Raw genomic sequence first — 12520 nt, forward strand, 5'->3', positions numbered from 1 at the left:
GACTTAGTGGAGTTGCTACTTCACTAAAGTGTGAAATATCTTGTTCTCCTCAACAATTGGGGGCAAAAAATAATTTTACTTTCATGTTGAATATTATGAGAATATATTTTGATAATCAAATTAAGTTTAAGATGAATCTGCTTATCATAACTTAAGTCTGTAATTTAAAACAATGTTCGGAACACTTGAGTGCACTAAATGAACAAATCTGATTTCTGAAGCGACGAGAAATGCTTGAAAGTGAGTCGGAGCCAACCGCTTGTTCTGCGCCTGCAGCCTTTAATGTTGAAAAGCCGACACCTTTGAGACGCCTAGCGTGTGCTTTGATCACAGCGTCCCTGGTTCAGTTCCAGCTGCGGACCTTTGTTGCCTGACGCTCTCCCTCTTTCCCCACATTCCCTGTCAGCTCTCCACTCTCACCCCTCCAGTGCTTGTGAGTATCCTGAGCTCAGGTACCGCGATGGAGACGGAGTGGGCGGGACGCGTGCGTCACTAACTCAGGCGGCGTCCTCCATGCTGTGAGCAGCCAGGATTTAGAGGTCTGGGATGTCAGAGTAAAAGAGATGCTTTCTGCTCTCTGGCGTAACGCTGACACATCCCTCAGCCTCACTTAAGCACACTGTAAAATGAGTGGGTAGTTTTCAAACGTATTATTAGTGTTGCTATTATTTGCGCTTCTGTAGTTTTAATGGCTGGGAAGCAGAGGACACAAAAGGAGAAACACCACAAAGACTATTTAGTCTCTGCTCGCCTCTTTTTTTTTTTTTTTTTTAAATCACTGTTGCTCCCTGACTGTGAGAAGTGCTGACAGCGGCTAATAAAGAATATCACACAGTATTATTTTTGGAATGCTAATGCTGCTCTTTTACCAAGTGGCCCTGAAAAGTGCGTCTTTCGTCTTCTTGGGAGCAGAACAGACGCCTCGGCTGCGTCGAAACCACAGTTTCCAAGCTTGTCAACATGTTCTGATAAAGAGAAAGTTTGAAGCGGTGGCAGAGTCCAATCGCGATCATAATCATACGTGTTTTATGTTTTGGGAGACGCTCTCATTGTCAGATAAGAGAATTTTCCATATCTGATGAATAATTTAGTTTCACCCGACGGTGCAAGCCAGACTTTGCATCTCTCTTTGATAAGGCTCTCCTCCACCAGCCTCCCAACTCTCATGCTCTTCTTTTTCACCACGCTGCAGAATTTACTATTCCTCTCATCCACTTTCACCATGGCAACGCGTGTCATCTCGCTTTATGCGCTGGAGAACATAATCTGGTCGTCTGAAGCAACTGTTGGTTGGTGAGCAGATCGTTTGGTTGGAAGGGTGAGCGGAGGGCAGAGTGAAGAGAAGACGAGTGGGGGGGAGTGGAAACCCTTAGGTAGGGCGAGCACTCTTCTGACCTACTTAGATCTCAGTGACAGGCCTTTGTTACTGTTGCCTCAGGTCCTCCAATGGAATATTTCTCACCTCAGAGTGCATCTGTTGATGGAAGGCTGTAGCAGATGCTGGCTCCACATTACCATATCTAATGGCTCCTGTTGAAATCTGCCATGATGTGTCTGTCTGTTAGAAATTAACATGAATGTTGGGTACCGTTTCTCCCGTCTGATTTGGGCTGTGCATAATGACTATAAGTCAATAGAACATAATATGAAACAATAATTTTATGTCAGTCTTTTTAATGATGTTGAAATGATGTTAAAAATGTAAACCAGCACAAAAATGACAATCACCGCCATGCTCTGAACAGACGACTAACACTCATTTTTTAACATAAAACTGCAAACTTAACAAACTACTTAGTCCAGCACTGGGCATGATGGGAAGTGTGGTCCATCGCTACAATAATTGTTGTCATTTGGACCCTGCATGGTATTCTTCCACATGGCACAGTTGCAGGCAGGAAAGTGAAGGCAACACAAGCAAACATGGAGGAGAGTGACTGTGACTCAGAAGGAGGGGAAAGACAAATAAGGTGATCGTACCTTTGAAGAGGGGCTACTTCTGTCGAACGGACGTGGCTTGGGTATGAAAAGTGTGGCACAGACCAGAAAACCGTACACTGCAAATTCTGCTGCAGACCGGTCCTTTTGTTTGTCGAGCTTATCATGCAAATGTCATAAGAAATAAGCCTTTCCATGTGGTCACATTATGAAAACTATTCATTGCATTTACAGAAACTGTGCTATATTGTGATAATCTAGATATGAAAAGACCTAAATCGTGATTTGAGATTTTGGTCAAATCGTGCAGCCCGTGGTCTGATCTGTCCCGTCTGATCTGTTTTGCTTTGGCGGAGTCCGGTGGATTCTCCCGCTGTAGATCATCAGATCTATGCTACCCTAATGGATGCCTGCTGTATTGATGCAGTGAACTTGTTTACAAATGACTGGCCTCACTGGCTATGGCTGGTGCTAATTGCTATCGATGATTAAAAGCCTGTTGGTAAAGGCTAATGCCGCTGACCCATCGACCACCAGATACTGCAGGCTTGAATCTGACATCCAATCCATACTGCATTCTTCGGTGCGCATGCAGGGTTAACTAATCAGCCCCGACACTGATCTAAATACGGGAGTTTCTGTGCACAAATTGGTCCTTGCCACCAAATCAGCTTGTGAGACACTGAGGATTGTCCCAGAACTGCCTCGTTCGTGGGAGTTAGAGCGGTTTGTTTGCACGTGTCCTCAGCGGCGGAGATTACTGGGATTGTAATTCATTTGAGTGTTTTGGTTTCCAACTCACGAAATGCAACATTCAAGAAGCTACATGCCGCAGCTCTACCGACTCTGCACAGTATTTTAAAAGAGACTTAATCCTTCATCTGAGATGGAATAATACCTGTCAGTGGCTCACGTCTCTTGCTATGACACCTCGTCAGTCACACGCTGGGTTCAAGAAGTCAGTTGTTGCTTTTCAGCGCAGCCTCGGAAATGAGCAGGAGCCTTTTGTGTGGCTGCGTGTTGATTGTGGAGGACTAATGCTGCACAGCCCCGTAGTGCTTCTCATCATGTCTGATAGAACAATATGAAATCAAAGCTGTGTGCTCGGAGCACTTCGCGGAGTCAAAGTGTTGAGCATCGGGGAATGTCAGAACAGATTAAAAGCCTTTCCGCCCTGCTCCTCGTTCTCTCTTTTTTTTCAGCCTCTCTCCTTGCTTTTCTCCCTCTTTGTCTCTTAAACACCCTCCCTCCTTATCTCTTTTGCGACTTAGTAAGGCTATCTCCTTTCATCTGTCCTCCTCTGCTCCATGCCTTCCCCTTGTTTCCCCTCTTGCCCCCCTCTCCTCTCCTCTCCTCTGTCTGCGGGGCCTAAGATGGAGTGGCTCAGTCGCACAGAGCTCATAGTTAATTAGACTTGGCCTTGTCACATATTGAGGGCTGGAGCCAGAGTTGTAGCTAAACCCGGTGGGGAGGCAAGGGCAGAGAAAGCCAGCTTCCATTCCCCTGCTCTCTTAAACCCTGTGCACAGAGAGGACTTTGTCCATGTGTTTGGGTTATCACATTACATTAGTGTTATCTGTGCCTTCGCTGTGCTGTTTTATGCCGGTTAAAATTTGCCTATTATTTATCAGTGTGTGCAGGACTTCCTGGAATCTATTTGGAGCTGAAATGATTAGTTGATTAATCAGTAGCCAATAGAAAGAAAATAACTTTTCACAAGGGGTTACAATGGTATGAGATTTTCACTGTATGACAATCATCTCTGAAAATATCACAGTATTACACAAGTAATAGTAATATGATATGATATAGTTGGAGTGATATGATATGAACTTGAAATATTTAATAACACTGTATGACTCCATGCCATAGATGAGCAAATGTGCATGATATGATAGCCATAACTTCTCATATCATGGTATAGGGTGAAACCGGCTTACCGCTGCAACTCTACTCTTCTTTTAATCATGATTTATTGTTATATTTCAAGTGCAAATGCAAAACATTTCTCTGGTTCCAGCTTATCCAATGTGAGGATTTAAAAAAGATACCTTTTGCTTCCGGACGGTGGGCCAGACATAACAATGCATTTGAGGATGTCACCTTGACATTTTGTAGACTAAACCGTTAATCAGGAAAATAACATGCAGACTAATCAATAATGAAGATAATTGTTAGTTGCAGACCTGAATTTATCAGTGTGCATTTATTTATTTATTTTTTAATATTAACGTGCAAATTGGATTTTACAAGTTGGAGTGCTAGCACTATGTTTTTACTCAATGGGATGGACTGATTCTGTCTTTTCACAATTTCTTTTACATTTTTACTACTGGAAACATTACTGATGATGATTTCAAGGAGACCATATTCATTATAAACCGTGAAGACCAGTGTCTTCTTGCAGCAGCTAACACAACTTTGGATATGCAGGGATGTAAAATCTACTCCTTTTGGAAAATATGGGCGTTTGGTCAAAAAAAGGAAAGAATTGAGCTTTTAATGTCCAATACGATAGATAATGCCTTCTGCAGTGAGCACAAGTCTGAGATGTGTGCTTGAAAGGATTCCGCCTGTGTTTCCCACCATGTTTATGTTGCCCTATGGAGCAGGGAGTCTGCAGTATAATGGGGATCTGCATACTCTCTCCTATGGATTGTGGTTGCCTGTGTGAAATATCCCCCAGCTTAACAGTGTGTACAGCTATTCAGATAGAGAATCATTTCCTCTCTCTCCCTCTCTCTCTCTCTCCGTGTGCTTGACATAAAAAGAGAAAATCCCATTTCAGCCGTGACATTCTGCCTGTGTAGCAGAAACATACAGGGACTATACATCAAAGCGAGGCAGAGTGCACAGCGAGGGAAAGGAGGTTTAATGACGACGGCGGTGTGGAGTGATAATATAGAGCCGCTAAGAGGGAGTGTTGAAGTTATTATTCCAAGTATAAACCCTGCACCAAATTCATCATCCAGCTGTGCAGGAAATATGAACCTGACTGTGTAATATTCACCTCTTTCCACATTGTACAGGCAATTAATTCAGGCTTTTGTGTAATTGGTTAATCAATCTATCAGTGCTTTATATCTGAATGCATCTCTTCTATTGGCCTTTGTGTTTTGGCAGGTTCCACATACAGCGTTCTCTCCACTATGCCCTCCGACTCAGAAAGCAGCAGCTCCCTCAGTAGTGTTGGTATGTATAATGACTCAAAACGCCTGTTAATGCTGTGTGTGTTGCACCTGGTCAGACGGGTTCTGTATGCTCTCCAAACACGCAAGTGGAATCAGCATGGCCGCATTCGGACACGCAAACGCTCAAAAATACACAGCGAAAATGATCTGATGATGGTCAGACTGACATCATAACAGCGACATTATACCTTTCGCTACATGTTCGAGCTGCAGCAGTTCAGCGAGGTAGCCGCCACAGACTGGTAGGGGTGGGCAGCGTGCCCCAGGCGTTACAGAGCAGAGGAGGTTTTTATTTTTCCTTTTAAACCCCACACTGGGGAAAAACACTCACCCAGTGTATTTCTTTTTCCTCAAGGAAGCCACGCATGCCTTTCCCGAGTTTTGACAAAGGTCCAAATGACTCAACTGTGTTACATAAACCTCCAAAAGGGCCAAAGTTGAGCCAAAGATGCACATAATCCCCTGATTTCCCAGTCACAGGTGTTCTTTGCAATGAAGCAAACAACACTGATATTTCATTTTTTTGGTCAGAATCTATTTCAGTGTCAAGGACACACAGTGAAAGAGAATGACCTTGTTATTCCAATGACAAATCCTCCTCTGTTAAGATCAGTCAGGTGAATTTTAATCTCAGTCATGACAGGTAGAATGGAACCACCAGATCTTGTAAGAGATACGCAAGGCCAGCATAAGAAAACAAAGTCCTCTGGAAAACAGCTATATAACCGAAGTGCCGTATTTCAGTGCGGAGGTATTGTTCCTTTACAAAGACACCAGATTCGCTGGCTCTCCAAACACGAGTGCTTAAATTTAACCAAAGAATATGTGGATGCATTCGTTTTGGGCACACAGAAAGTACCAGAGATCCAGAACATCATCAAATCCAAATCCTATCTGCTCTTTCTGGCTTTCTTTTTCCATGCCAGAGATTACATATGGTGTAATCTTGTAAACCCGACATCATTTTCTGCAAATTTACAACAAATTGTCACGGAAAAGCCCCTTGCAGATTATATAGGAATGCCACAGCAGGCGGTTGCCGCCCTGTATGCTGGACAGACTCTTTTGCTCCCCAATGCTAAAGTTGGTTGCGAGGGTAGTCCTCATCCTTCCAAACATTATGTGTGTCCCCCCGTTGGGTGTCTCAAGTTATAATGCTCAAATGTTTCTATCGGTAATGTCAAGAAGATTAATTTAATGGCATCTGGCCTGGCGTGTGATGCAGCGTCTGAATGATGATGTGCACCATGGAGTAAACTTTTCCAGTGTGTGCTGATCGATAGTCCTAGCCTCTGGTAATGTGCTCACTGTCGCAGGTTCGCCCGTTAACGGTGAAGCGTCCTCCCCACCCCCAGCCATCAACGACAACCGGCCATCCGGCGACAACCTGGACACCATCTTGTTCCAGCTCCGCCAGGTGACCAGGGAGAGGGACGAGCTCCGTAAGCGTCTGGCGTTGGCATCGCCCGGGACCACCTTCGACGACTGCAGGTGCAAATCCTGTCCTGCCTGCCAAGTTGTTGTTGTTACTGTTTTTCTTTCCCCTTCTGGTGTCACTTTTATTTGGCTGTTGTCTATGAATCTGTCTACTGTGATTAGAGATGCTTTTTTTTTTTTGCCTAAGTGAAATACACGAGGCCCAGCTATTAGCTCTGTGATTCATTGCTCCCAGAGCAGCAAAGTTTATGTTTGGTAAAGTTTACTTGAACTGTTGTTAAAGTCATGATGTCAGTGTCCTCTGTTCTGGCTGCCATGTTTTCATCTACTAATTGTCTGCTGTCTGGAATAATGTTGACTCTGACTTGCAGAGAAAACACTGACACTGGCTGCTTAATTAAGGTTAATGTGCTCTACTTACCAGATGTTTCTTGTGCAACAGATGACACGAAGGCTGCTCTGCTTACATCAGCGCATACTTTTTTAATGCTGCTTTCATTTCGTCCAACCAGTCGATTCCCCCTTACGTATTCTCACACAACGGGAAGGTCAACTCTGCCATCTCCGTCCTCCTGTCTGAGCTGTGTTTGGCCACATTATTGTACAAGGCTGCTGGATAGCGTGTTTAATTCCTTGTTGCTTTTCTCCGTAAGGCCAAATTCCAAAGCCAGTCACGACTATGAGCGTCTGAAAAGTCAGTGCATGAGGGCCATGGCAGATCTGCAGTCCCTCCAGAACCAGCACACCAAAACGCTCAAAAGGTGCGAGGAGGCTGTGAAAGAGGCTGACTTCTACCAGTAAGTATTGCTCCTGCTAAGTGTCACAGTTCCCATTTTACCAGGACTCTTAGGACTCTTCAGCTTTAAATATTTACCTGTGTTATGTAGTCTACATGCGACGCACCTAGTTGCTCAGATTTACACAAAAGCTGTGAGGAATGCGTGTCAGGACTCATTATTGAAGTGCAAATTTTGGTAAGTGTAGGATGAACATCATGCCACCTGCCACCTGCTGCTTTTCAGCGTAGAAATAATTCCGTTTTATTGCATTGTTTTACTGGAATTGTAGCAAATACTGGCATGGTGTTGCAATTAACCTAATTGAAAGAACATCCCTTGGAGCTACAGCTGGCTTTCACATTAAAAGGGAATTGGCACTACAAAACAAAACCAAAAAAAAAAAAAAAAAAAACCCATCCACGGTTTTAAAAGCTTGGAAATAGAGCCATTTATGTGATTGAATAATTCCTCTTAACAGCTCATAAGCCGAGGCAAAATTTCTGGAGCATAGAAACTGATCATACAGTGTGTTACTGTAACTGTCAGAGTGTAGCCAGTTAGAATATTTTTCCAACAGGATGGAAGCAAAAGACAAGTTGTCAAATTAAGATGTTAATTGCTAATTAGGGAAGCTTTATACAGCATATATTTGGCTGAAATTGCTCTAAGAAAAGCACATCAACTAATATCTAATATCTACTAACTACTTAGTATCATCAAAGCTTGCTTTCTCTTGTGTATTTGCATGTGTGATGTATCTCCTGTGTGTGTCTCCTCTTTCCAGCATGCTGCACAGCCGCGTCCTGGGCGAGCAGACGCAGCTGAAGGAGGAGATGGAGACACTCAGGAGGGACAATGCCCAACTTGTCCGAGAGCACAACCACCTGAAGCAGAACTGCGAGGAGCTCAAACGGCTGCACGGCCAAGACCAGAAAGAGCTGGCGGACCTCCGGCTGCAGCAGCAGCAGGTACGATCCACTCACGCACGCACACATTCGCGTGTGCGGGTGTCCGCTCTAGCTGCCCAGATGTTAGAAGGGCATGAACAGCCTTCAGAGATTTACTGATATGGAACAGATGCTGGAGGCAGTATGCAAACTGCTTGTTCCTTTGCTACAGCATCACACGTTTTTAATAGTGCAGAGGGGATTTCACCTCTTTATAAATCGAAGTCATGACATTTTTGAGCATCATGCAATATTTCTTGTCGTCTTCCATGCACTGAATACTTTGTTGTAAACAGCCCAAGGATGCTGTGACCCGTATTGGACTATTGTGCAGTGCTGTCTCACACAGCACCCGTGGGAACACGGCAGTGGCTAAGAGCACAGGGCAGCAGAGCAGAGGGAAATGCACACAGAGCATTTCTGAAAAGGGCAAGCTCAGAAGAAAAGGGCTTTGGCTTGGGCAAAGGGCACACTGACCCAAACCATGTAGCTACAAGATCAGTGTATACGCAGTGTACGCTGTGTGGACGAGGTCGATACAGCCCTCGGGTCAGAGCTGCTCTGTCAGGAATCAGGAGGGACTATATCAGCAAGACCTGCAATAATCAGACAGCCAGTCTCACAGAGAATGAATAATGCAGTCTGAAGGACACTCTCTACACATAAAACAGTTAATCATCCAAGCCAAACTTTTGGTTTTACTTCTGTCCCTGTGTGCACCTACATTTATAAAAGCCTTTGTTTAAGCTGGCACGGGCTTTGCTTGCACTGTAAAAATAGAATCCTGCCTACACATTGATGCCATCTGCTGCTAAGGTGTGGCACAGCAAATGCAGGCTTAGTTCAGTTTCATCTGAACGCATCAGTATTGGAACACCGTCAACAGCTTTATCATGATGTGTGATGGGATTTTTGTTGTCCTCACCAGGTAATGAGAGAGAAGGGTTCATCAGAGGTGTTGAACAAACTGTATGACACCGCTATGGACAAGCTGGAGGGCGTAAAGAAGGAGTATGACGCCCTGAGCAAGCGCTACAGTGAGAAGGTGGCTAACCACAACACGGACCTGAGCCGGCTGGAGCAAGCCGAGGAGGAGAACCGACGGCTGCAGAAGCAGATGGATGCGTTGCTCAAACAGCGAGACTCAGCCATGCACTACCAGCAGCAGTACTCCACCTCGATGAGGAGGTGAAAGCATTGATCACCTGCACGAATACAGACAACAAAATACATGACATGAAATTGAGCACTGTCATATTCTAGGGGAAATAACTTCACATTGATATGTAGCAAATATTGTGGTTCAAACTCTTGCAAAGGAGGTGATCCAGCACCTGTACACACACAAATGAACAAGTGCTGACATCAGTTACCCTCAAGCTGCAGCCAGCACAACATAATTTTATACGGGCGTCCCATAAAATAGTTCACTGAAACGCTTCCCATCTTCCTCTGCCCTCCCAGGATTGATTCAGTGCAGCAGGAGCTGAACAAGTCCTCAGCTCAGAACAAGGAGTTGCAGAGAGAGATGGAGCGCCTGCAGTCGGAGGTGACGCGCTACAAGAACCTGCAGCTGAAGGCGGCCAAGGACTGCGAGAAGTACAAGGAGGAGAGGGACTCTGTGTTCAACGAGTACCGCCTCATCATGAGCGAGCGCGACCAGGTGATCAAGGAGCTGGACAAGTTGCAGACGGAACTGGAGGCAGCCGAGGCCCGACTGAAAAACACCTCGTCAGAGAGGGTGGTGGCCAGTGAAGAGCTGGAGGCACTCAGACAGGTATAAGGTTTAAGAATGCATCAAACATGCACACTTAAGTTTATATATCAGTTACAGCTGATGCACGCTAAATATAAAAAAAATCCTGACAACTGCTCTTATAAATACACAAAAACAGAGTCAAACATTTCAAGTTCACGAATGACTAAACTTTTACTGAACAAATCTCATCTACGGACTGTAGTCGATATATGTTCACTGAAAAGTTTAAAGGAAGAGTTTGGAACTTTGGAACATAACTTCTTGGCTTTCTGGCCAAGAGTTTGATGAGAAGAACAGTACCACTCTCATGTCTCCATGGCAAATGTGTAGCTGGAGCCAGCAGATGCTTAGCGTAGCTTAGCAAACAGCTGTCCTGGCTCTGCACAAAGGTAACAAAATCCACCCACCAGCACATCTAAATGAACATATTATATCGTGTTTGTTGTGGTCACGGGCTGCGCCATTTCTTTTCCAGGAAGTTACTGGTCCTGGCCAAGAAATAGTCCGGCACAAACATCCCATAAAACGGCAAATTCAGTTTTTGTACGGATTAAACAAGCAAGATGTGGTGTGTTAATTACTGAGCTTTTAGAGGTGTTGTTCAGTGGATTTTTTAAACTTTTGTCTCGTTCGTTAGATTAGCTAACTTGCTGCTGGCTCCAATTACATATTTATCCATAGAGACATGAGAGTGGTATTGATCTTCTGATCTGCCTCTCGACAAGAAAGCAAGTAATTATTTACCAAATGCTGAGCTTTTTATTTGGAATAAAACTGTTTTCATCATTTCTCATCAGTCACAGTGTCTCCAAGAGACACCCTGTCTCACTGAGCAAACTTTCCTCTGTGTGAATTTAATATCAACCTCTCGGGTTTTCAGGCGTCTGTTCATGACTGGGTTGAGTTGGGTTGGGTTGGATCGTGACGCTGTACAAAAATAGTTCACGTCCTGTTTTGAAGAACATTTCTGAACACTCTGGTTGACAGACAAAAGAGATTCATAACTAGCCCTGGATCACTCTGCGTTGGCCCTCAAATCATTTTTTCACATCGCGTTAATGACTCACAGCGTTGGAGATGCCCTCATTCCATTGTGCCCCCTTTGTTCCGTGACAGGAGTTGAACTCGTCACTGGTGGACCGCGACAGGGCCATCTGCGAGAGGAACGAGCTGCTGGAGAAGTACTGCCACGAGGTGAAGGACAAGGCCGAGGCTCAGAAGGAGCTGAGCCAGGCTTGCAAGGACATCGAGATGGTCCGGGAGGAGAGGGACGTGGCCCGCAAGGAGAGGACGGAGGCCATCATTCAAAGGGATCAGTTGCTCCGGGAGTACTATCAGGCCAGACAGGTAACAAACCGCGTCTTAGATTTGACGGTATGAAGTCAAAGGTTAGACACATGATAAAGAGCTTAGCGCATCCAGGGAGCTGTCAGTTGGTGGATTACAGTATGTCAGTGGCCTGGCCCTTAAGCGGATTTCGGCTACACCTCTGTGTGCCCACTAGATGGCCCTCTTAACAGTCCCTCTGCAGGTCACCTGTACTTGAACCTTCATACTTCTTCAAGACGGATCGTGGTTTGTGTGAAAGTCACACATCTGGATAGTCTCCATGTTTATTGTTTTTGATATTTCGTTCATTTGTTTCCACACCAGATGCCGTAAACTCCAGCATGTTGTAGCAAATGCAAAGACCAATGAATGATCTTATCCCTGTATGCTCAATGTTCCTAGAAACAAGACTCGGCCACCCTGGACATGGAGCGAGCCAACAAGGAGATTGAGATGCTGAGGAAACAGTATGAGGCCATGTCCCAAGAACTGAAGGAGGCCACGCAGGAGGCTGAGGTGGCCAAATGTCGTCGGGACTGGGCCTTTCAAGAGAGGGACAAAATAGTGGCAGAGAGGGAGAGCATAAGGTCGGTCTGTGTGAGGGTTTGAGGGCTCACACGAGGTTGTAGATCATAGAAAATCACAGGTTAATACCTACGCCTCCTAATACTCCTCACCTTTCCACCTCTCTCCCCTGCTTCCCCAGGACTCTGTGCGATAACCTGCGACGAGAACGGGACCGGGCAGTCAGTGACCTGGCCGACGCCCTGCGCAATCTGGACGATATGAGGAAACAGAAGAACGATGCGCTGCGGGAGCTCAAAGAACTAAAGTGAGTCTTCACCGTGGTTCTAAGGCCGCAGCCACGATGAAAATTACTGGAAAGACTCATACAATCCAAGGCAAATCCTCCTGCTTTTGAGCGAGCACAGAACTACGTCGCCTCTACTCAGCCAGCTTCGTGTGTCGCACTGTCTTTGTCTCTGTAAGCTGTTGTACTCAGTGTGTGGCAGGGCGTAAGCTGTGATATTCTGCCTTTGGAGACATCATGGTGCTCGGTTGTTTGCCTGGCGCCATTTCCTCATGCCCAGATTAAAAGTGTAATCCTAGAAAAAGCAGCAGTGTTGTTGGACACACATG

The 12520-nt window shown here is 45.2% G+C and overlaps 1 protein-coding gene across 3 annotated transcripts in view; it reads left to right on the forward strand.

Annotated features, from left to right (window-relative positions):
• Positions 1–12520, forward strand: part of dlg5a (discs, large homolog 5a (Drosophila)) — a 37317-nt gene that overhangs the window by 6895 nt on the left and 17902 nt on the right. For 2 of the 3 annotated variants that reach the window (XM_041947959.1, XM_041947961.1), the window contains exons 2-10: positions 5062–5130; positions 6446–6620; positions 7220–7363; positions 8130–8313; positions 9221–9480; positions 9757–10069; positions 11168–11398; positions 11783–11967; positions 12087–12212. In XM_041947959.1, coding sequence (XP_041803893.1) covers positions 5062–5130; positions 6446–6620; positions 7220–7363; positions 8130–8313; positions 9221–9480; positions 9757–10069; positions 11168–11398; positions 11783–11967; positions 12087–12212 — 1687 coding nt within the window. The remainder of the gene's footprint in view (positions 1–5061; positions 5131–6445; positions 6621–7219; positions 7364–8129; positions 8314–9220; positions 9481–9756; positions 10070–11167; positions 11399–11782; positions 11968–12086; positions 12213–12520) is intronic. The other variant, XM_041947960.1, reaches the window with a different exon arrangement.

This window comes from Chelmon rostratus, chromosome 11, assembly GCF_017976325.1.
Source record: "Chelmon rostratus isolate fCheRos1 chromosome 11, fCheRos1.pri, whole genome shotgun sequence".
Lineage (NCBI taxonomy): Eukaryota > Metazoa > Chordata > Actinopteri > Chaetodontiformes > Chaetodontidae > Chelmon > Chelmon rostratus.